At 41.0% G+C, this 25770-nt stretch overlaps 1 protein-coding gene across 1 annotated transcript in view; it reads left to right on the forward strand.

Moving 5' to 3' along the window:
• Positions 1-10767: 10767 nt before the first annotated feature.
• The window catches only part of LOC138751409 (protein inscuteable homolog), a 200428-nt gene continuing 185425 nt past the window's right edge, over positions 10768-25770 (forward strand). The window contains exons 1-3 of the mRNA XM_069913655.1: positions 10768-11112; positions 22496-22548; positions 23981-24104. Coding sequence (XP_069769756.1) covers positions 10768-11112; positions 22496-22548; positions 23981-24104 — 522 coding nt within the window. The remainder of the gene's footprint in view (positions 11113-22495; positions 22549-23980; positions 24105-25770) is intronic.

Raw genomic sequence — 25770 nt, forward strand, 5'->3', positions numbered from 1 at the left:
CACACCTTCTGAAAACAGTCCTCAACACACCTAATCCCTTTTTGGCACCAGGTGTCCAGGATCTTGTTACCCATAATTATAGGTATTAATTTGTTCTTGTTTAGGGGTGTTTTAGGGGACAACCCTACATTTAACCCAATAATCTGGTTTATTTTTTGCCATGTTCAGATTAAATGCTTTGTATCAGGTTATCTGTTTTTTGCATTATTAACTTGGTATCCCATTTTTAAATTATTTCTCCTGCTATCTCCTCCCCTACCACGTGTAGACCAATTTGTGCCTCGAAGGGTAAACAGTCCCCCTCAAAGAACAAGGTGATAAACCTCGCCTGGACCACCCAAAAATAGTTTTTTAAGTCCAAAAGTGTCATTCCTCCCAGGCTATAGTCCCAAGTCAACTTGTCCAAGGAGAATCTAGTTATTTCATTCTTCCACAGGAAGAACTCTGGGGCAGCAGTATAGGCAAAGATTGAAAGAGGTATTGTAGTCTTAGCATCACTTTCATTTTAATGCAGTTAACCCTGCCCATCAACGTGATAGGTAGGTGCATCCACCTGAGTAAGTCCTCCTCAAAGTTTCCTAGTAGGGAGAGATGATTCCACTGCCATTCTTCAAATAGAATTTGAGCAACATCAATTAATGTTCAAATGTTTAAATTTTTGATAATTCTGTCTGAATCACATGGTCATTGTCACAAAATAGTGAAGTTAAATGTATGGCCTTCTACTTTGCGTTGGCTTTTAAAAATACATTTTTCTCTAATGAGCATCAATGTTTAGGCACAGCTTTTGCTTTTTACTGGTTGTTGTGGAAGGATCTACTCCTCCAGGGCATGTCAGCATGAAAAATATTTACTATGCACTGTAAAGTTAATTTTGATTTAATCTGCATTGTAAATCTCCCATGAGAAGAAAAACAAAGGTTAATTATCTTTACAGGCAGAGTAAACAATGAAAATTTTACCATTATCCTTGTCCTCAGAAATAAAATGAGCAAATTCATTTGGCCTTTTAAAGTTTTGAATAAAATAACAATGCATTTTTTTTAGTATTGGTTGTTGTTAATGTATACATTGTCCAATAAGCAAATTTAAGTTCTTGGAAGTCACCATCTTGGAAGAGTTTTTCTGGACTCTACACACATCTGGAATTGTGAAGAAAACACGTCAGCGCTTCTACTTCCTCTGGAGTTTGCGGAGGTTTGGTATGACTTTGGAAACCCTGAAAAATTTCTACAGATGTGTAGTGGAATGTGTGGTGACCAGCTGCATCATGGTCTGGGTATGGGGGCACCAATACACCCTGAGTGTAAAGCCCTACAAAAGGTAGTAGACACAGCCCAGGACATCACAGGCAAAACCCTCCCCATGCTGCATTTAGAGAGAAGCAGCAATCATCAAGACTCAGAATACTCTCTGTTCTCACTGCTACCATCAGGAAAGAGCTAGAGGTGCCTCAAGACACACACCACTAGTTTCAGGAATAGCTGCTGCCCCTCCACCATTAGACTCCTCAATGACAAACTCAATCAGGGACTTTTTTTAATAATTCTTATTCTTGCACTTTATTCATTGTTTTTCTCTCTGTATTGCACAGTTAATTTGTTACATTTATTTATTTGTTTACATGTGTACGTTGAGTCAGTTTTTTTTTGCACTGCCAATAAGTGGTAATTCTGCCTGGCCCACAGGAAAATTAATCTCAGGGTTGTATGTGATGTACATTGATAATAAATCTGAAATCTGATAAATCTGAATTTGAAGGAGAGATGAACCATTTATAGTCAACTCCTCAAAACAGAAATTTCTGCCACTCTCTTTGAGTTCTGCTTTTGTGCATATTTTGACATTTAACTCATCATAGAATGTTCGGGCTGTAATTTACATATATTTAAAGTAATTGATATTCCTTGAATGCCACACAACCAACTCCAAAAGGAACAATTTAAACGGTAGAAGTTTTTTCATGAGGCAATATGTTATTTATAAACACTTCCTTTAAACATTTATCTTTGCAATTTTTTCATCTCCGTTTAATACAATTTTCCTCTTTTGGTTCTTATTTTGACCCTAATTTATTTCTGTTTGCTGTTTACCTGCACTTCCTCAACTGTAAAATCTAATTATTGTTAAGTAACTTCACCGTTGGGCTTATTGTTTGACAAGGTTACCAGCTAGCTGGTAGAAAGGTACACAAGGATTGCCCTTCCAGGATCAACTTTGACTTTGAGCAATTTTCAAGGCTGAAACTTTTTGAGCAGATGGATGAGTAAACGCTCATGGAATGCACATCAGCAAAACCTGAACTATTGGGTCAGGTCTGAACAGACACTTGTTACGAGCTCAGCAATGGCAAATGCTCTTGCTTTATATTTTGAATGCCCAGATTTGATGGTTATGCCAAACCAACCACAAATGACAGGGTTTTGTTTGATGGTTCATGAAATTGAGTACTGTCACAAGGGTGTCAGGAACAAGTTTGTCCCACTTAAATGGCTAAATGCTTGACATCCTGTGTGGTGGTAGACCACTGGCCTACTGCAGGGGGCAACCTCTGTACCTGCAGGAGTGTAAGGGGACAGGACAACACCTGGCCAGCTGTCAATCAGTTGGCTTGAATGGATCAAGCCCCACCCGGTCGGGTGTCTATCACCCTCCTATATATAAGCCTGCACTGGCATCCCGAGGCCTCACTCAGATTTGCTGCAGCCACAGCCAGCCTGGCTCTGTGGAAGTCTTTGTGGATTAAAGCCTGTTGTACAGTCTTTATCTTTGTGTGTGTCTGATTCTGGCTAACAGTGCATCACAATTTAATCCACAAAATTGTACCTCCTCAACACCCAAGCCCAGCAACCCAGGGAGATGGCTGAGTCTTACCTGGGACACTTGCGAGAGTTGGCCAGACCGTGTCTGGCTGAACCTGGGGTAGGTGCAGAGGAGGTCGAGAGGCTAATCCGGGATGCCTTCATCCGAGGGCTACGCTAGAGGGCCATCCAGCAGAAGCTGCTGGAAGACAACGTCTATGCCCTAACCAGAACAGTGGAAGTGGTCCAAACCCTAGAAGCAGCAGCCCTGCATGTCGAAGCCTTCGATTCCAGGTTCCCCCAGGCTCCCTCATGGCCTTCTCACACTGGAGCTGCAGCCTCAGACCGAGCTGGGGAGGAGAACATCAATGCAGCAGGCGCCCGGCGCCCCTGTAAGTACTGTGGGTCCTGCTGAGGGTCAGATCGATGATCGCACCAAAACTGCCCAGCTAGGAACCAGTATTGTACCCGATGTGGCAAGAAAGGCCACTTTGCAAAAGTCTGCCTCTCTAAACCTGCTGGCAGCTCAGCGGCCCTCTATGATCGCCCCACCTCCCCTGCAGACAGCCCATGTGTGCGTGCCGGATGGCGCCATTGTCCCCGCGACGACTTCGGCCTTCCCCGACTTTGACCACGCAACATTTGGCCCCGCCAGCAACCGTCACAGCATGTGCCCCGAGCAGCTGCACCAGCCCTCGCCCTCACCGGTGCAGCTTAAGAACTACAGCTATGTCACTACCGGCTCATGGCCTGATGTAACTTTTGGCTGATGTAATGACATCACTGCCGCCGGCTGTGATGACGTCACTTCCCCCGGCACAGTGGAGATGGCTGGGGACGGAGGCCAGCCATGCAGCGGCCCCCCCCCCCACCATGTGCTGCTACCATCTTGCGCCAGGCAGCAACCAAAACAGAGGCCCCCTGGCGACACTGAGAATGACGTGATCAACACAGGCAATGACCAGTCTGCCCTACTGACACTCCACACACCTCCAGAGGACATCGGCTATTGCACGCTGCTGACTCCGAGACGGTCCTGGCTGCCACCACGTTGACCAGGGACATACCCCATGACCTTGGGCACTCATTGATGGATGTGTGAGTCAACGGGTAGGTAACAAAGTGCCTGTTCGACACTGGCAGCACCGAGAGCTTCATTCACCCAAGTGTGGCCCACTCCCTAAGGTTAAAGTTCCACCCCACCATCTGCTCGATACACCACGCCGCCAAGGATAAGACTGTTGGTACCCTTGGGCGCTGCTTAGTTGATATAACGGTGGGAAGGGAGACTTACACAGGATTCAGGCACCTGGTCGTGCCAAAACTCTGTGCACCACTCCTCCTGGGCCTGGATTCCCAGTGTCACCTGCAGAGGGTCACCCTTGCCATCGGGGGGGGGCCCAACCTCCACTCACATTGAACAGCATGCCAACCTACCAGCCCCAGCCAACCTGCGGCTTCTCCACACTGCGCATCACCCCACCGGCGCTCTTCCCATATATTGCGCTAGGCTGCAAGCTGATCGCCACCATAAGTAGGCGCTATTGCGCCACAGACAGGAATTTCATTAAGGCGGAGGCGAGGCGACTCCTGGCGGAAGGCGTTATAGAGCCCAGTAACAGCCCTTGGAGAGCCCAAGTCCCAGTGGTCAAAGGGGAAGTAAGCCAAGGATGGTCATGGATTAAGATGATTAATCGGTACACCCAGCTGGATGCCTATCCCCTGCCGAGGATCACCGACATGGTCAATGAGATAGCCCGCTACCGGGTTTTCTCTACGATTGATCTGAAGTCGGCGTATCACCAAATCCCTATCCACCCGGAGGACAAGGCCTACACCACCTTTGCCTGTACCAGTTCCGCCGGGTTCCTTTTAGGATCACTAACGGGGTCTCCATCTTCCAGTGGGAGATGGATCGCATGGTAGACTGGCACAAGCTGAAGGCAATGTTCCCATATCTGGATAACGTCACTATCTGAGGCCATGACCAGCAAGACCACGATGCTAACCTGGAAAAATTCTTCCAGACGGCCGCGAAGCTGAACCTCACTTACAACAAGTGTGCTCAGAACCACCCGCCTCGCCATCCTGGGGTACATCGTGGTCCATGGAATCATTGGCCCAGATCCGGAAAAGATACTCCCATTAATGGAGTTACCCCTCCCCCCCCATGCTAAAGGCCCTCTGCAGGTGCCTGAGCCTATTCTCCTATTACTTGCAGTGGGTCCCTCACTTCTCGGACAAGGTCTGCCCACTGGCCCAAGATACAACTTTTCCCCTCCCACCTGAGGCGCAGGCAGCCTTCACCTTCATCAGGCAAGACATTGCGGACACCACGCTGCAGGCTGTGGATGAGGACTCCCCCTTCCAGCTGGAGAATGAATCCTCCGAGGTGGCCCTCTCTGCTACCCTCAACCAAGATGGGTGCCCCATTGCCTTCTTCTCCAGGACCCTCAATGGCTCTGAGCTAGGACACTCTGCCATCGAAAAGGAGGCCCAGGTGATTGTGGAACTGGTCCTCCACTGGTGCCACTGCCTGGCCTGCAGGAGATTCATGCTCCTCACAGACCATCGGGCCATGGCGTTCATGTTTAACACTACCCACAAGAGCAAGATCAAGAACAACAAGATCCTGCGCTGGAGCGTCGAGCTGGCAACCTACAGCTACAACATCCAGTACCGCCCTGGGAAGTTTAACGACTCTCCTGATGCACTCTCTCGCACCTGCATGTCTATGCATGATGACTGGTTGCAGGCATTGCATGAGTCCCACTGCATTCCTGGTGTCACCCGGTTGCACCATTTCGTTAAGTCCCGAAATCTGCTGTACACCATCAGGGATGTCAGGGACATGACCAAGGCCTGTCGGGTCTGTGCGGAGTGTAAACCCCACTTCTTCCGCCATCCCCAGGCCCATGTTGTAAAGGCTATTCAGCCTTTTGAGCATCTCGGCATGGACTTCAAAGGGCCCTTGCCTTCCACGAACTGAAACGTCTACTTCCTCACAGTAGTGGAAGAGTACTCACGCTTCCCTTTCGCCATCCCTTGTCCGGATACCTCCATGGTCACTGTCATCAGGACCTTGGGGCAGATTTTCACCATGTTTGGCTACCCTGCCTTCACCCACACAGACTGGGCGTCTAGTTTCATGAGCGAAAAGCTGCGCCAGTACCTGGCGGCGAGGGGCATCTCAACCAGTCGCATGACAAGCTATAACCCGAGAGGCAACGGGCAAGTGGAAAGCAAAAATGGGGTGGTCTGGAAAGCCATCCTCCTGGATCTCAGGTCAAAAGGGTGGGCCATTGAGAACCGGCAGGACGCCCTGCCCGAGGCGCTCCATGCCATTTCATCACTGCTGTGTACGGCTACCAATGAGACCCCTCACAAATGTCTGTTCTCATTTCCCAGGAGGTCAGTGACTGTAATGTCACTCCCAGCATGGCTCACGTCCTCAGGACTGGTGCTTCTGTGTAAGCATGTATGGACACACAAGGCTGAAGCCCTGGTGGAGCAGGTTTTCCTCCTTCATGCAAACCATAACTACGCTTACATTAGGTTCGGCAGTGGCAGGGAGGACACTGTCTCAACCAGGGACCTGGCACCAGCAGGAGCATCCACCACACCACACCACCCTCCAACCCAAGATGACGCTGACCGGGCATACATCCCTGTCCCCAGGCAGCTATGGGGCACACAGGGCCCCCTTGACCACCAGGGGCCCGCTTCAGCCTTAGGAGATGAACCCGCCCCCCCACCCATCCAAAACGACCCGCATACGTCGACCTTGGCCCCCCCCCCAGCCACCCCTCCGCGTGGCACCACACACTCCCCCCACTTCCCCTCTGACCAGTGACCAGGAGCCAGTCCTACGACGGTCACAGAGACCCCGGCGGCTGCCGGATCGTCTCAACCTGTAAATATTGTATGTACATAGTGGGTGCGATTCCTTGTTACTGCCCCCCCCAGGACAATTTTAAAGAAGGGGATGAATGTGGTGGTACACCACCGGCCTACTGCAGGGGTCAACCTCTGTACCTGCAGGAGTGTAAGGGGACAGAACAACACCTGGCTGGCTGTCAATCAGTCGGCTTGAATGGATCAAGCCCCACCCGGTCAGGTGTCAATCACCCTCCGGGATATAAGCCTGTGCCAGCCTCCCGAGGCCTCACTCAGAGTTGCTGCAGCCACAGGTGTAATATGCAAGTCGGTTTTTGGACATTTCTGCTGCTGATAGGAGACGGTGCACCATGTACAAAATCTACAATGTATGAGTTTGCAGCCTCTATTTGAATGTCTGAAGTGAAAGCTCTTCAATAATGTGGCTACATTTCAGTCCCATGCTCCTGGTCTTTGATTACCTGGTAAGGAAGGTGGTGGGGCTGGGGTGGGGGTTGGGAATAACATGGTCAGTTTGCTCCTGGGACTGGCCAAGTTGGTTGCTCATGGGTCCAGGTGGGGGAGGGTTTTGCACTGACTGACTGCCTGCCAATCTTCCAGGGTTATGCTTGCACCTGTGTGTCCTTGGAGAAAGAGCATGCATTGACCACAGGTATGATGAGGGATTTTTGGGACCAATGGGCACCACAGGGCTTGAGTGTGCTCTTGATGTAGATGACCAAGTTATAATTTGATTGTGTCAATACTCTTTAACTCAAATACTGTAATATTGCATTAAAATGGTTTATTGTAATCACTGAATAAACTACCTTTGTAAAAAGATAAGAATGTCATATTCATCACAATTTTAAAATGCAAATATATCTATATATATATCTATATAGATATATAGATATATATATCTATATATATCTATATAGATATATAGATAGATAGATAGATAGATATATTTGAGTTTGACATTCCTTCATCATTGTAGTTGAAAAATATTTCCTTCAAGGACTTGAACAAAGCCCTCATACTATTTTGTTAAACTATGAGGAACAATTAGAACTAGGGTAAATCATGAAGGAAAAAAACATCTTTAACCTAATCTAACAACATATCCTGAATTTATTGAAGAAGTCCATTTCTAATTTATACCTTTTGTTTTTCCTCTCATGATTGCACACATTTTTCTTTCGATAATGTTTTATTTTGTATGTAGCACATTGCTACAGGAAAGCTCTTTGCAAAAGACATCAGATATATTCACCTACCATTAAGACACTGAGCTTCATTAATCATGAAGATTTTGGAACTAATTAACAATCTTGATAATCTCGCCTTTGTGGGCATGGAGATGGGTGGAAGAGATTGTTAATCACCTTTGATCTACGAGAAAGCTATTGAACCTAGTAATTCAGCTATGATGGGAGAGCAGCTGTACATGATTGGGGAGAGGGGGCGGCTTGGAATAAGATGGGAGGGTGGTTGGAATGAAATGGGAGGGTGGGCTTGGAATAAGATTTCAGGGGGGAATCCACTGACAATACTCCAATGCCCCTGCTGGTTCTATTCCTGCTATGACAAAATTTAGTTGTGCCTGAAGCCCAAGATATCTGTTAGGATGGGCTCTCCATATTTTACAATAGTACAATGCACAAAGGCAAACGGCATACGTGTCCAGAAATGTGTGTTCCGATTGAGTCATTGGAAAGATGGCTTGCAGCAAAGAGAAATCTGAGTAAACCTGGATCAGGATTTCATTTGTGTTTGATTTGGGGGCCAAATGTTGGAGCTAGCGTGGAGAGAGGTTTTGTCAGGACTTGTTTGATAAGGTCCTTAAGAATGGGCTCTGGTTTTAGGTGGGTTCTCTGGTCTCAGAACAATTGATGGGAATATTAGCTAAGGTAGAATATAGGAGTGGAATATAATGGAGTGGTCTTGTAGGGAGAGTTGCAATCCTGAGGAGATAACAAGGAGGGACTTAATAATTTCATGCTCCCAGTGCTAGCTAGGACCTCTTTGTAAATGTGTAGTTGTAATTCTGAATGAACATGAATTTGGTGACTTTTGATGTTAGTCTCCAAATTTTATACTTTTCAGTAACATTGATGAGCAATATTGAGCTATCCACACATAATTGGCAGCGCAGTATAATCCAACAGTAAGTGGTATTGTGGCAAATTTCCATTCATGATTGATGTATTTCAAATTCAACAGATACTGGTCAGACGTCAGCAGTGTCATTGGAAAACCAGCTGAAAAGGACAATTGGCTTTATGACGAAGGTATCCATGCCCCTTCCCGGAGGAATATGACAGAAATTCAATAAATCACACATCACCATCAGTTGTGTTCCCTGTGCCAATTATACACTGACAGAGAAGAAATTAACTTTTAAAACTGATAATGAATGTGTGGCTGGGTTAAAGAGATTGCTTTGACATCAAAGAGTATGGGGTTTGTAGGTTAATTGGCCTGTTTGTCAGCACAGGTTCATTGGACAGAAGGGCCTGTTACCATGCTGTATGTCTAAATTAAAAAACAATATCTGGATGGATGCCTGCAAAAGTGGAATGAGCGCCTTTTACAATGCTAAATAACGTGGATTGAACCAGACAATTTAATAGGTATTTAGTGGGAGACCTGGCAGTGTGAACACTCCCAACTGGGATGGGGGGAGGGTTGCTAAAAATCAATTGGACTCTGATATTTGATAGGGGGTTGTATCAGAGCCCAGTTGAATTGACTGGGCTGCAGTGGGAATGGCCAACCAGATCAGCCAGGTATCATTAGTGACGTTAGTGCCTGGTGTGTTCATCAGTCTGGTAGTTTTAATATCAGTGCAGTTATATTTAACAGGGCAGCTGGCGCAGCTGTCAGGGCATGGCTGGTGGGGCTGTCAGGGCATGGCCAGCAGAGCTGTCACAGAGTGGTCGGTGGAGCTGTAAGCGCGTACCTGTGCTTTAAATCATCTCGTTTACTTATAATACTCAATGTAAATAGTGTTATACTTCATTGTTTAAGGAATAATGACAAGCTGGTCTGTTGGTTTGTCCAAAGTTTGAACAGTCTGAAGCCACTGCAGTAGAATTTCCCACGGTCTTTTATACATTGTGCATGTATGTTCTTTATTGCCGCTACAATTTCACTGCCCTGTGAGTATGTAATATGTCACTTGGGACGTCACCACTGGAGGTTGGGCTCCACTAAGATGCATGATATCCACGTGAACTAGGGAATTCATGGTCCAGTGTAAACAGCTCATCCTGTACTGCAACACGGGTCATTTACTCGCCAGTGTGAAAGGGGCTAATGTTTTTGATGTAGTTGATCTGCTTAACATCTGTAATTTTTCTTGAAGTGGATGGCGATAACCTAAATATTATTAGGATTTGAAGTGACATAGTTTCTGCCATGCAGCCATTGGGCTCCTAAATGATCCCTACAACAATGGTGCCTTCCTTTGCTTGGTGCTAATTCATCTTTCTTTTCATTGCAGTTCTACATTCTACATTCTGTATCTATTTATTTATTTAGACATGCAGAACGGTAGCAAGCGATTTTGGTCCACGATCCTGAACTGCTGAATTTACCCCAAATTAACCTACCCCTGGTACGTGTCTGTGAACAGTGGGAGAAAATTGGAGCCCCTGGAGAAAACCCACTGAGACATGGGGAGCACATGCAAACTTCTTACAGACAGCGTGGGATTTGAATCCAGGACCAGTCCCGATCACTGGTGCTGTAAAGGCATTGTGCTAACCACTAAGCCAATCGTGTTGCCTTTTTCACTTTCTTTATTGGTGCTATTCACACAGCTGTATGAATGTCAGAGGTAATCTTTTAGATGGTTTGCAGAACCTTACTCACTCTACTAGGTATAATTTGACAATTACATTTAATATTACCTTGTGGCTTGAATGTTGTTATGGAAGGTTTTGGACAATCGTACAAATAAAGACTCACCACTGCAGGGTCATGTAAAGCATTTGACTGTGCACAATCTGGTCTTGTGGTGATGGGAAGTTGAAAGAGCAATACTGACACCGTTAATTCTAATTTATGGTATCCTTCCTCTAGCATGCATCTGATAGAAATAGATTCTGTGCAACGTTGGATGGAGGACTTACGGTTAATGGCAGAATGTGAATGCATGTACGTACTTCAATCAAAACCCATCAGTGTGGAAGGTGATGGACACAGTGAACTGATCATAACATCTCAGCAAGATTTACCTGACAGCTTGCAGACACTGCTAAGACAAGCATGGACAATCACAACAGAACTGTCCAAGATTTTCTATAATCTGGAAATAAATAGATGGCAAAGCATCCACAATACAGCAGTGAGGGTGAACTGTCACATTAGATCACTGATAAATGAAAGCAATGGTTATTCCAAAACTGCTTCAAGAGAGATCCAAGAGGTAATGAATTCAGATTTCATGAATTCAGATTTCAGGAATGAGTAAGAATATCACTTCATAATTTGCTATGAATGCTATTTTGTCAATTGGACTTTGAATCTTTATACTGAAAATGTAATTTTAGTTCTATCTGAGTAGGACAAGAACAAAATAAAAGAGAATAATTTATTAAACTAGGAGGGAATTCTTGAAAAAAAATTGGATATCAAATTCAAGGAAGTCAGGATAGGAATGACAGAATATGTACAGGTAGAAACTATTTATCAATGAAAAGTTCTAGTGAAAATGTTTGAGGACAAGAACAAATGATGCATGTTAGGTTAATGTTCTCAGAAAACTGTTTTTTACCATTGGTTTCACAATTTAAAAAAAAGGTCTTCCATGATTCCATTGCTGATAAACAAATGTTTTTCATTTAAATTACTGCTAAGCAATCTTGGATAGAACAGAAAAATCACTGAACTAAAAGATAACAAATAAGAAAAATCCACTAAATAATTAATGTAAACAAGAAAGTTTACCATGGAAAGGTAGAAGCAGATGGCTCCCACTCTATCGGAGTCCCTGACTGATGCAATGAATAAATAATGAAGTAACGGAGCTGGTAATCAAAACAATAAATGGTTCCAACCACATGATCATGTTGAACAGAAGAGGAAGATGAAAGATTCAAAAAGAACATAGATCTTTTCTAAAAAGAGAAAAAAGATTGAGAACATAATTTAAAAAAAAGTTAATAGTTTCAGAAATAATTGGCTTGGAACTTTTGTCACTTAGCCCACCACGGTGTTAAAGTTTTCCACTGCAGAGATAGTTTAGAAAACAAAGATGAATTTAAAATGAGGGAAACGTGTTTTACAACTTTTTAACATACCTAATGAAATGCAGAATGGAACTCAAATACCTAATCTAAGAATAATCCACATTTTCTATTTGATCTGCTATTAATAAATTTGCCTTCAGAAATTGAAACCTTGTCTGGTTAAATTCTGAATAGAAAGAGAGAAACATATGGAAGATGTTTTGAAAGTCTGCCAAAATACTGCATATTAATGCAAGATCAAATGTGTTACTGCCATGCGAGTTTGCATTCAAGTGACAACTGTGAGATTTGAACAAAATCAAACTGAAAAATCTGTGCTTTGAGCAGTTATGTGCTGGGGTTCTTGCCTTTTTCCATTCCCTCCTTGGTTTACATCTGCATACTTTTGTCCTTCTTTTGGCAATAGTGTGTGTGTGTGTGTGTGTGTGTGTGTGTGTGTGTGTGTGTGTGTGTGTGTGTGTGTGTGTGTGTGTGTGTGTGTGTGTGTGTGTGTGTGTGTGTGTGTGTGTGTGTGTTCATCTCCTGCTTCTTGTTTTTCTTTTTTCTGGCTTTCATTTAAAAAAATAATAATAATTAGGATGACTTTTTGACATCAGTAATAGTTAACCCCATAGCTGATAAAGCTCAGCTGCAGATTCCAGAAGAAATGTTTCAGACCTGTATTATTGTGGAAAATTCTCGTTCAGTGTGATTTGCATGTTCCATGAAGATTGTGGGTAAATTAAAGTTGTACTTGATGACAGTATACATAAGATCACAATACACGATTAATTTTGTTCATATCAGATTATATCACTCTATCAACCTCGTGCATAACATTCTGTTTTAAGTGTTTCTGAGGCCAACAGCATTAACTCTAAATTTGATTCTGTCAGCCACACATGCACAGAAGACCCATGTGCGGGATCTTCCCGGTGCCAGTTGTCCCATTGCCAGATCTATCCTGTTACTGGATGTCCTGGTGCTGGATGTATTTTACATTTAGTTCCTTTGGTAATATGATTTTCCAGACAGCTTTATGTCACGTCAGGCAACACTTATTCTAGTAGCACATTAGGGCTAAATATTTAACAGAACAATTAATTTAATTTTACTCCTGTTCCATTTCACTGCATACAACGGAAAAGTAGAAATCCAAATCCAAAACCTTTTGTTATCCATTTTAAATAGTGCATCTTTTAACTTTTTGGTGCAAATATAACTATAGAAACAGCACGGAAACAGGCCCTTTGGCCCATTGAATCCAAGGCAAACTATTTTTCTACCTAGCCCCTTCGACCTGCATCCAGATCATTGCCTTCCATACCCCATCCATGTACCTACCCTAATTTCTCCTAAATGTTGAAATCAAACCACTTCTGTTTCACACTCCCACCACTCAAGTGAGTGAAGATTTCCCGCCCCCCCCCCATGTTCCCCTTAAACATTTCTCCTTTTACCCTTAACCTATGTCGTCTAGTTCTTGCCCCACCAAACCTCAATGGGGAAAAAAGCCTGCTTTCATTTATCTTATTTATATCTCCTAATTTTGTAAACCTCTATCAAATTTCTCCACTTTCTCTAATGCTCTAAAGAATAACGTTCCAACCTATTCAACTTTTCTCTTTGACTCAACTCCTCAAGTTCCAGCAACATCCTTGTAGATTTTCACTGCACTCTTTCAATGTTATTGTGGTTAGGTGACCAAAACTGTGCACAAGACCCTGAATTTGGCTTCCCCAATGTCTTATACAACTTTAACGTAACATTCCAATTATTTTTACTTAATTTGATTTAAGAAGGCCATTGTGCCAAAAGCTCATTTTTTGATCCTATCTCATTGTGATGTCACTCTCTAGGAATTATGTTTCTATATTTCCAGTGCCCTATTGTTTACAACTCAAGTCCTACCCTGGTTTGAAGCACCATACACTTGTCCACATTAAATTTCATCTTCCATTTTGCACCCCATTTTTCCAGCTGTTCAGATCCCACTGACCTGTTTTATTGCGTGTCTGGAGATGGGATTTGGTAATGGAGCCTTGAACATGCCATCAACAGCTCAAGCCCAAAATGTTGATTATGTATCTTTATCTTTGTTTTATAAAGTGCACAGTTTGACTTTGTTTCTCCAGCAGTGTGTTTTTGCTTCAACCACGGTGTCTGCAGACTTTCATGCTTTACTGTTAGCATTCTAAAACTGCCTGCCACATCTGATTTTGTTCCCTGCTGTTGATGTGAGATAAGTTGATGTTTTTCCTTCCATAGTAATGCAGTCATTGTTCATTTCTAATATAGAGAAGAATCAATGGTCACTTAAAAGAAGGGGTCGAGTGAATCCCACTGAGAATAAGACCATGGTATCTTGTTTCATGCATGAAATTAAAGAGTCTTCCAGATGGAAGATTATAAATTGCATTGTGTATTAAAAAAAAATCATTTGTTTGTGATGTCATTGAGTTACTAACGTCACCAATGAGGTTGGCAGTTTCATAAATTCAAGAGGTGTACTTTTTATAGCCTTTTTTATAGGGCAGGGGCTCTGAAGCCACATTAATAGAATGTGAAGGTTTTTTATTGATTTGGTGACGTTGAGACAAAACTTAGAGGGGGTGAGTGTATTTTTGTTGCTGATTACATCTTTCGTGAAGCTGGCTACTTTAGTAATGGAGCACCAGGCAATTTTGCAAGTCCGGTCTGAATGTGGAAGGATAGATGTGGATTAAACTGTGGTACAACATTCAAATCTGACTTTTTGACAGAATTAAGAGACATTTTTCAACTGAAATGTCAAATAGTTGTAACTGGCGTTTGGCAGAAAACAATGAATATTTAAATGATATCTTGGACATATTGGTGATAAATTAAGTAAGTTACCGTATTTGATGTTATACAAGACCCATTTTAGCAGGAGATTTGAGGAAAAAATTGTTTGTGTATTTACAGGTTAATTGGTGAATGGGTTCCTCCTGCAGAGCCCCTTGTAGATAACACATACATGTGTGCTTTCACTCACCTTGATGGAAACCCTCAAGCTTTGCATGGCTGAGACACCCAAGTCTCCTCGCACATGAGTAACAGCAGCAACAAGTCCTCCTGCCTGCTGCATGCCGAGACTCAGGCCACTTTCCCCCTTCACCGTGCAAATGCCGATTGATTGACAGGCATGCCAGGAGCAGGAGGGAGAGAAGCAAGTCACAAGGGCAATGTGAAGGGCCCAGTGTCACGGGAGCAGACAATTGATTGCTTGCTTTGAGGGGAGCGCTGGGCCTTGGTGATCAGGCTTCACACTGAGTCTTTGATTCTGAGACTTGGACCATCTGCAGCAGGCACCCCAAAGAGAAATATCCTCATCGTTTTCTCCACAAAACAGCAAATTTTCATTCGTAAGATGAGCAAATTTAATATGATTATCTCCAGCATTGAACCCCAAATTAAACTCTGTCCAACCTAAAGGAAAGAATGGGTCTTTTCCAAATTAAAACATTAAACTTTACAGGCCCTTTGGTCCTCCATTTTGTGTTGAATCATATAAAAGTGCTAAACCCTCCCTATCCTATAACCCTCTACTTTCCTTTCATCCATTTGCCTATCTAATAGTCTTTTAAAGGGCCCTAATGTTTCAGGCTCTACCATTACTCCTGGCAAGGCATTCCAGGCCTCAACAACTCTGTGAATATTTTAAAAAAAACCCTGATGTCTCCCCTATATTGTACTCCCTTAATTTTATACATATGTCCTCTAGTGGTTGTTATTCCCTCCCGAGGAAATAGGTATTGGCTGTCCAACCTATCTCTGCCTCTCATAATTTTGCAGATCTTGATCAAGTCCCCTCTCATTCTTCAATGCTCCAAAGGGAAAAGTCCCAGCTTTGCCAAGCTTGCCTCATAAGATATCCCCTGCAATCCAGGCAACATTTGGTAAATCTCCTCTGCACTCTTCCATAGCCTCCACATCCTTCCTATAATGAGGCGATCAGAACTGGACACAATATTCCAAATGTGGTTTCACCAGAGACTTAAAAAGCTGCACCATGACTTCTCAACTCTTATACACAATCCCCCTATTAATGAAGCCCAGAATCCCATAGGCTTTTTTTTAACTATCCGATCAATCTGAGCAACTACCTTGAGGGATGTATGGACATGAAACCCAAGATCCCTCTGTTCATCCACATATGTGTGTGGATGAACCGACCATTAACCTTGTACTCAGCTTTTTAATTTGTCCTGCAAAAAATGCATCACCTCACACTTGTCCGGATTGAACTCACTTTGCCATTTTTTTGCCTAACAAAGTTTGACAACTTTCAGCTCCATCTACAATTCCTCTAATCTTCATGTCATCCGCAAACTTCCCTAATCCTCTGTATCATCATCCAGATCATTTATAAAAAATCACAAAGAGCAAGGCACTCCTCTAGTTATTGCCCTCCATGCAGAGTACCTCCCTTCCATATGCAGCAGGAAACTTGATACAGTCCACCATCATAATATGAGATTACCAGATGGATGGGAATAATTCAAAGATGTTTGCAAAGCTTCCTTGATAAAACATTACTTTTCTTCCAATCCATTAAAATCCCTTGCAGGAATTGGTTGGATGCTTCTCTTTCTCAAGGAAGTGGTGTTACTGTACTGTTTATCTGAAGTTTGGATTCTTCCCAGAAATAATACCCTAAGTTTGTAAGGTGAGGTCAGTGAATTCTGGGCACTAATGAGTGCATTTTCTAGATGGCACACCCTATTACATTGGTAAGGGAGGGATAATGATGTGCTTTTCATTCATCTCTTCCTTCTAATTACTTTCAGGCAGTAGGTACAGAAGCCTAAAGTCCACCACCGTTGGGTTCAAGAACTTTTTTCCCAACTGCTATCAGATTCTTGATTTCCCTTTGTACTACCCTAAACATAAACTACTCTGGAACCACTAAAAGACCTGCCTGCTCTTTGAAACATCATCATTTCTTCTTGCACTCACTGCAACTGTGAATATTATTTATCTATCTTTTGATATTTATTTTATTTTCTATCTTGGCATATTGTGGTAATTTAATTCATACTACTTTAGTTAGTGTAACTTGTATACCTGACTGCTGCAAGTAAGAATTTTGGTGTTTCTATACATGATACTCATGTATATGACAATAAATTATCATCAACAATAGTGAGAAACTTTTAACTTGATTTTTTTTTAAGTGGATCTTGTTGATTATGTTCCAAAAAAGGCTGATTTTTAGGTGTTGTTGATCTTATAGTGTTGCTCATATTGTACTTATCCACACAATCCAAAAAATACAAAAACAAAGAAAAATATCAAAGTTAACAGTTCTGGATGTGCCTCTTCAAGACGGTAGAAAGGCCATGGGATGTCAGGAAGCAAGCCATTCACCAAGGAAACCTAGCAATGGGCCTGTTCCTGATTCATGCTGTCTATGTTGACAAGTCCAGGTTGAGTTTCTGGTATTAATGGTAGGAAGAACTGGTGATGGTAAATTCAATGAATGTCCAGGGTCAATGCTTGGAATGTTTCTTATTAGAGATGAAACTTGCTTGCCATTTATCAGCACATAACTAAATGTTGTCCAGGTCATGCTGCATGCAGGCATGGTGGCTTCATTTGACGGGAAATTGAGAATGTAGTTGAACATTCTGCTATCACTAGACGTAATGAAGAACCAGAAGACAGCAGGAATCTATGAAAATGTTTGAATAGATTTGCACTGGTGACTTGAGGCTAGGATTGTTCTGACAACTACAGCTATCTTCCTTTTCACAAGGCATGACTCTCTGTGGAATTCAGTTTTCCCAGGCTTGATACCATTCTGTCCAGTGCTGCTTTGATTTCAAGAATCATCGCTCTCACCTGAGCTCAGTATTTTGGTCCATGTTTGGGGTAAGGCTATCAACAGAACTGGCAAATCCCAACTGGGGATCGGAAGGAAGCTGTGGTGAGTGTGATAGTACAGATTCTATCACCAATGTGTATATGTACAGATGGTCGTGTAGGATGACTGTGATTGGCTGAGAGTGTAGCCACACCTACTGGCAGGTCTTAAAGGATTGCTCCTAGCCAGACCAGGTCATTCTGGACTGGTCGACCTACTTGTGATATGCTCCAGTCTTTTAGTTAATAAAAACCTTGGTTTTGATCAACAAGTCTTTGGTTCTTTCGACGCGCATTACAGTGAGTGAGTATGGCTTGATAGTACTGCTAACAATAATTCCCATCACTTGGCTGATGACTGAATGCAGGCTAAATAATTGATTAGATTGGATTCTTGGGATCAAGGCATACCTGGGCAATTTTCCATTTTGTTGAGTAGATGCCAGCATTGTATCCACACTGAAAGATTTTTTCCAGGTCTTAATTTCCACATTCGCGATTTTGTCTGGTCCCATAGGTACTGCTCTCTGGTTTCACCTTTTCTTGATATCACTTGGAGTGAATCAAATTACTTGGATGCTGGCTTCTGTGATGGTGGGGTGCTTCTGGGGGAAGTCAAGATGATCATCTATCTGCATTTATTGTAGAATGTGGTGGTGAATTCTTTATAGATTTTTAGTCAGCATTCCTGAGGCAGTGGTTTGGATGTTAATGGGGTCTCCTCTTCTGATAGTTATTTAATTGGCCACTGGTGTTCACTATGGGTTGTGGTAGAATGGTAGAGCTTCAACATGATCTTTGTGAGGCTCTTTAGCTCTATCTATTACCTACTGATATCCAGGGTTCCGTATTGCAGCTTCACTGGTGAGAACTCATTAATTTTTAGTTGTGCCTGGTGCTGCTGCTTTTTCTACAGACTTTTCTCCAAGAAAATTGATTCTCAGACTGATAGTAATTATTGTCTTTTGCTGGTTTAGTCTTGTTGTCATTGCTTGGCTTATGATGGAAGTTATGGTTGTCTTTTGAATCATACATGCTTGCTTCATTTATCATCTGTTGGATCTGAGATTATCCATCTTCTCCCTTTACCTTAAGAGTCTGTTAACCCATCTCAGGGGCTTGTCATTTTTTTTGTTGCTTTGAAGACTATAATTGAACTTGTATCCAAAGCATTTTGCATCTTCACAAATGCCACGTAACTCCTTGGTCATCAACCACACTACAAGCTTTTAGCTCATCACTTTGCTCACAATCATTTAATGGGGCAAAAATCATGCCATTGTAATTCTTGAATTTTTACCAATTCACTCAATTTATTCATTCCAACTCTTTATCTAAATGTTTATGTAGAGCGTGTCGAAAGAACCAAAGACTTGTTGATCCAAACCAAGGCTTTTATTAACTAGAAGACTGGAGCGTATCACGTGTAGATCGACGAGTCCAGAATGACCTGGTCTGGCTAGGAGCAATCCTTTAAGACCTGCCAGTAGGTGTGGCTACACTCTCAGCCAATCACAGTCATCCTACACTATCATCTGTACATATACACATTGGTGATAGAATCTGTACTATCACAGTTTAATAATGGTTTGTGCCAAATTTAATTTGCCCTAATTTATTAATTCAAAAACTTTATCAAGGTTCTCCATTTGTCAAGGTCTTCAGGTTTGATGGCTCTGTCCCTAAATTTAGTACAAGAATCCAGTTTGTCCAGCTTTCATTTTCTGAGTGTAAGCGATCTGTACTGACATTGAACAATAGGAAGTTTAGCCTTTGTGTTTGGAGCACGTAGGAACCGTCCTGATGAATAGACATTTAACATTTAATTGTGAAGCATTCTTACAAGTTTGGATGATCATCAAATAAGAATAAGAGCTAAAATCACTTTTTTGGGGTGCATGATTAATAAAGCAGATTATTAATCATCATTAAAGCAGATCTGGATCACATTGCTCCATGATCTTGTGAAGTGTTTTTTTTTAGTTTAATCTGTCATTGACATAAACTGATCTGCAATGATCAAAATCATTTTAACACCTCTTCTGAAAACGGATAACTGAGCAAGGAAACAGCAAAAGAAATCATGAAAACAAATAAGTTATTAGAAAAATGCTACTAATTCTTCTGATTTATAAAATGACTCAATTATTAAAATAACACATCTGCAGCAAACATCACTTTTACAGATTTTAAAAAAAAGTTACTTGATGGAATAATTTCCTAAAAATGATAATGAAACCAGGAGTCAGCCATTTTGTTCTGGCTTTTAATAAGATAATGTTCTGAGCTTTTACCTGGATCTATTTTTTTTGCAGTAAACATGAGTCCTTTGATTCTCTAAATCCTGTAGGCATCTTTTAACCTTTCATCTGACTCTCCTCGGCAAATGATTCTCCGTGGCTTTCTTGGGTAGAGACTTAAAACCCTAAGGCTAGAGAAGCATCTTCTCATCTCTGTTCTAAATTCTAGAGCATGCCAAGTTTGGCGCAAGACTAAAGTGTTAGATTTTAATGGGCTGTGTGGTTTGTTTTTGCATTGTTTTGTTACCCTTTAGCATATTATCAGTGATGGGATTTGAATTGGCAAAAAGGACTAGCTGGAATCTGTACACTGGAAGCTTGGTTGTGGCAATACATGCCAATGGGATGTGTACTCTGGGTGAGATGGCTTTTCCTTTTGATAATTTTAAATTAATGTAGTAGTGATGTATCTTCACATATGTGCTTATTGACGTGTTAGCTTCTAATTCTAGAAAACAACTATTTCAAACTTTTAAGACCAGTACTTCAGTCCTTTCATCGCCTCCCTTATTCTACTTCTATGACCTTCCCTGCTCTACAAATATTCAAGATCTCTGGTTGCCTGTAAATCCTTGAATGAAATGATTCCAACACTGGCCATCATTGCTTCAGCTGCCAAAGTCTAAGCTCTGGAATTTAGTCCCTAAATGTTTCTGCTTCTCTCCCTTATATAATCTGTCTTGTTGATCAAGCTTCTGGTTGCTTTCTTCAAATACTTCCACATAGAACTCCTAAGTGTCAGATTCCGTTTGATAATTATTTAATGCCTTGCCTAAGAATGATCAATCATTTAAAAAAAAAACTGACATGTTTTTATTCATTCAGTGTATGTGGATGAAATGTTAGTAAAGTTGGCATTTAATGTACATTCCTTATGATTCTTGGGTTTCCTCGTTGGTGAGACAATTTGAGAAGGGCAATGATGATACTGGAAAATAAAGGCAACTATCTGCATTAAAACTTAAAATTTATTTGAAATGCAACAATCAATTTGAGGGCAAAAATTTCTCCATCTGAAAAAACAGTGAAATAGCTTACAACAGGAATTGATTGTTTCTTTCTATTCTGTTCTCTGTTATGTTAAAAGATTTAAATCTCACTTCAAAATTACTTCTCACATGATTTGTAAGTACTAATAAATAATATTTATGTTAGACTTGGGAATACCGAAATCCAAACAACATTTCAAATACAAATGCTCTGCTATTGATAGTAGGACAGATGGAAATAAATGCTTTGAAAGGTCAGATGTTCAGTTGTCAACATTATAGTTTTAACTATGTAGATTCAAGGACCACGACCTTGTTCTTAGTAATTGCTTATTGTGTGAAAGGAAAAAAAATCATTCAAGATACACTTTAATTAGCTGAGTGGTATTGCATTAAATAAACAACCAATGCTGTGTTGAAATTTGATACAGATTTAATTGGAGACTATAATGCTTCCCCTCACTGACTTATGATGAGATGAAATAAAAAAATTGCAATGCAAACTTTTTTTCCTCCTTCATGAGAACACTCAGACTCATGGGAATAACTTCATCAAACCTGACTGCATAGCTCTACTTTCTGAAATGGGAATCTTTTGTGCATCAACCACCAGAAAGCAATGTAACAAAGTCCTCAACATTTGTATGAGCATGTTTTCACTGTTTGGTTGTGTCAGAAGCATGATCTTTGTCTCAATCTGTTTCCTTCCTTGGGTTGAGTGTTCCCTTGGCTTAAAACTTTTTTCAACCTTGAATAACTTAGTCCTATACTGCCTGTGACTTAAAAATGAAACCTTTGTTGCTCAAAGAATAGTTCAATTGCCTTACAGGCACACTTAAAGGAAAATTGCTATACAAATGCTCTTAATACAATTTTTTAGTAATCTATTAAATGAAGTTATTTTTAATAAATGACCTTAACCATATAAAAGTGGCCTTTCTAATTATCAATACTATGTTTTCTTTCTAAAATCCAAATGTTATATCCCAGAAAACCAATTATATTATTCACTCTTTCTTTTTCACCAATGCTACCCGACTGTTGAGAGTTTCCAGGAATTTCTGTTCATGATTTTTTTTTCATATCTGTCTGACTTTTATTCATAGCCTGATGGTGTAGACATAGAATGAAAATTATGGTAAATGATATTGCTTTGATATTGATGAAAGATCATTGATTCAAAGATTGATTCTGTTTCTCGCAAGTAAAACTAAACCCATCCCAATATCCTGTTACAGATTGTGCAAATGTGTGTGTATATATAAATATATATAAAGTGATTAACTGAAATATTACAAAAACAGTTGAGGAATGCCTAAATATTAATGTTAAGCAGAATTCAGTTGTAATATTTTGTGGTATTTTCATTTTGCTCAAGTATGTGTTCTTTTTTAATTTCTCAACAGTTTGGGAAGATTTTAATGGAGAAATGCACAAACCTGACCACATTAACTGAGAGGTACATTTCTGGTTTCTCCAGTCTACACTTCAAGCCTTTATTTTGAAATCTTTCTTTCTTTGACTTCTTGAATACAACTTTCCACTTTGTTTCGTATTGCAAAATGCCTCACACTTTATCTGGCAGCTGGAAGACATTGATTTACCCTGACATATGTTAATAGGTAAAATAAAGATATAATTTTGTAATACACCTGAGAGTAACTAACAGTTTCAATGAGTTGAAGCATACAATAACTATTTTGGAGACTTGCCCATGAACCTATAAATTGACAGATTCCTCAATAAATGTTGACGTTTGGAACTTAATTGTGGAGTAAGAGCTAATGTTAATCATTGTGTGGTTAAAACATAGTTAAAATGTCTTGATCTGGTGTTCATTATACTTTATCAAAGCTACTGTGAGAAATTTGCTGCATATTTCAACACAAAAGCAATGAAGAACATTGAAAACATTAATAATAAAAGCAGAAAATGCTGGAGAAGCTCAACTGGTCAAATAGCATTTGTTGCCAAATAAATGGAAAATGTTTCAAGTCAAAGACCCTTCATCCAAACTTAAAGCAAGCTGAAATGTAAACCAAAATCAGGAATGCCATGTCCTCAAAAAAAACCTCAATACATTGCACAGCAGAAGGCCAGTTGATCATCAGGCAAATGATGGTTTCAGCTGATCAATCCCATTTTCCCCTCGTTTTCCTAAATGCTTGCAATTTGTTTCCTCTCTCTATAACTCTCACTTCCCTTTGATTTTGATGTCCCTTACCCACACAAAGGGGCAATTTACAGTAGCTAATTAAAACACAAGCCTTCTCCTAATTTTTTGGGGGTGGCAGAAGAGGGAGGTGTTTGACGTGGGATGGGCCCTTCCGTATGGTGACAAAGCACTTTGCTGGCTGAATATTTGCCCCCATCCTCACCAAATGTTTAAGTATCAATTCAGAGAACATTTACTTTTAACATTTTAAATGTGTATTTTTACCTATTATTTAGTTTGTATTTATTTTCTTTTTTGATGCTGCCGATTGCTTGAATTCTGGATACCAGGGGTTTCACTGAATTAAGCCATTATGTCGGGACATGAATAGTTGCAGTAGGATTCTCATGCAAGTTCTTTGATCAAAGATGAAGCTATTTACATACTTGAAAAACACATCAAGATATTAAAAAAAAGAGAAGCTATGAAGAGCAAAATGAATATGAATAGTTAATGGTGTTAACATTTAATACTTTTTAAATCTGTGATAGAGTGAATTTTATTCTTACAAAGCAAAAGCTACCATTTATGTAACTTAATTGATTTGTTGTGATTTCAGCTGAAGAAAAGGATCATTTTTCCTGTCCTGCTGTCAGTTTGAAAATTAAATATAAATATTAAATATAATTTGTTTTGCCACTGTGACTTAACATTCTTCCAAACATTTTCCTCACAGTTTTAAGTATGATGCAGATGAAATAACGTTAGCACCTATGAAACCTGAGATTGTTGAAACCCTGACATCGTTTAGTCAGTCTTTCAGTCAGATGGTGGAACTAGCTTTAACCCATGAAATAAAGGTCAGTATCATGTTTGAAATTATAGCTCTGTTATATTTTTTATATTATGGGCAAGATGAAATAAATTCAACCAAAGCACCATTTTGGAGGATTATTTTTTCTTCATTTTTCTCTTCTGTAATTGAATTGCTATTCATTTCTGGAGCAAATCGATATAATCTATAACATTGTGCAATTTTATTGATTTAAATTTAATAATATTTCAGAAAATATAACCTATATAGATTAGTATAATAGTGTTCTCCAGATCTATTTTTGGCTGTGTTTGATTATGACATTAATGCAATAACGTTGTTGATGTTGTCCTCCATAATGTCGACAGAACAGTATTTGTTTGATACTGCAAGTGTTTAAAATATAAGATAATTGTAACATTCTATCAATGTGCCACAATAAGAGCAAATTCTTGACATATAACTTTACACAGTGATAGTGCAATGTTGCATACATGTAGTTCAAATTCCTTGTACCTCGAGTAGTGAGCGGGGTTCTTCTGCAAGTAATTGGTAAGTCAACTTTAATGTGTAAGCAACTCCTTAAAGAGGAGAGCAAGAACATAAATACAGAGCACAGCAGCATAGTGAAAAGATCAATTAATACATAAGGAGGGCTGTATGAGCCTCCAGTTGTCAGGTTGACTCTGGAGCCTGATGGCTGAAACATGAAAGTCTGAAGATGCTGTGATTATAGTCAAAACACAGAAATGCTGGAGGAACTCAGCTGGTCTCACAGCGTCCGTAGGAGGTAAGAGATATTGCCAATGTTTTGGGCTTGAGCCCTTCCTAAAGGTGTGAGTGTCAATAGACAAGGCTCTGAATTAAAGGCTAGAAAAGAATGGGGGAAGAATACAAATCAACCGACAAAAGGTTCAAATTGGATACAATAGGAGGAAAGTCCATGGTCTCATGCACTGCTAGATAGAGATTACTCGCAAATTGGAGGAACAACATCTCCGTCTGGGCAACCTCAAACCAAATGGCATTAACATTGACTTCTCTTGTTTCTATTGAACTCCCACCCCACCCATCTTCTTCCTTGTCTCTGTCTCCATCCCTTTTGTCTATTTCTTTTTACAGAGCCAAAATCAATTCTCATCTTTCCTTTCATACCCAATTAACACCTTCTTCTGTTAGTCTGTTCTCCTCCCACTCTCATTCTTCCTGCTTTCTTTGCCAGTCTTTAATTCAGAGGCTTGTCTCCCACGTCGAGGATGGGTTCAGGCTCGAAACATCGGTAATATATGTTTACCTCGTCTGGATGCTGCGACACTGGCTGAGTTTTAACTGAAGGGAAGAAAGCCTGCTGATGCATGATTTCTCACTCTTAAGCCTTCTCCCCAATGGGGATAGGGTGGGGGAGGGAGGGAGAAGAGAATGTGTTTGATGTGGGATGAGTCCTTCCATATGCTGGCTGCTTATCTTGGGCAGTGGATGGAGTTGGAGGGGTGAGAGGACCGCACGATGTTCTGAACTGCATTCACAGTCTTCTGTAGCTTCTTCCAATCTTGGGCAGAGAAATTTCTGTCCCTCTCTGTGATGCATCAGGTCAGAATATTTTGGATGGCGCACTTCTAGACGTAGTAGATGGAGCATGTGCTAAACTTCCTGAGTTTTCTGAGAAAATAAAGGAATTGGTGGTGTTTCTTGACTCACACCAACATAGCTAG

Source organism: Narcine bancroftii, chromosome 1 (assembly GCF_036971445.1).
Source record: "Narcine bancroftii isolate sNarBan1 chromosome 1, sNarBan1.hap1, whole genome shotgun sequence".
Taxonomy (NCBI): domain Eukaryota; kingdom Metazoa; phylum Chordata; class Chondrichthyes; order Torpediniformes; family Narcinidae; genus Narcine; species Narcine bancroftii.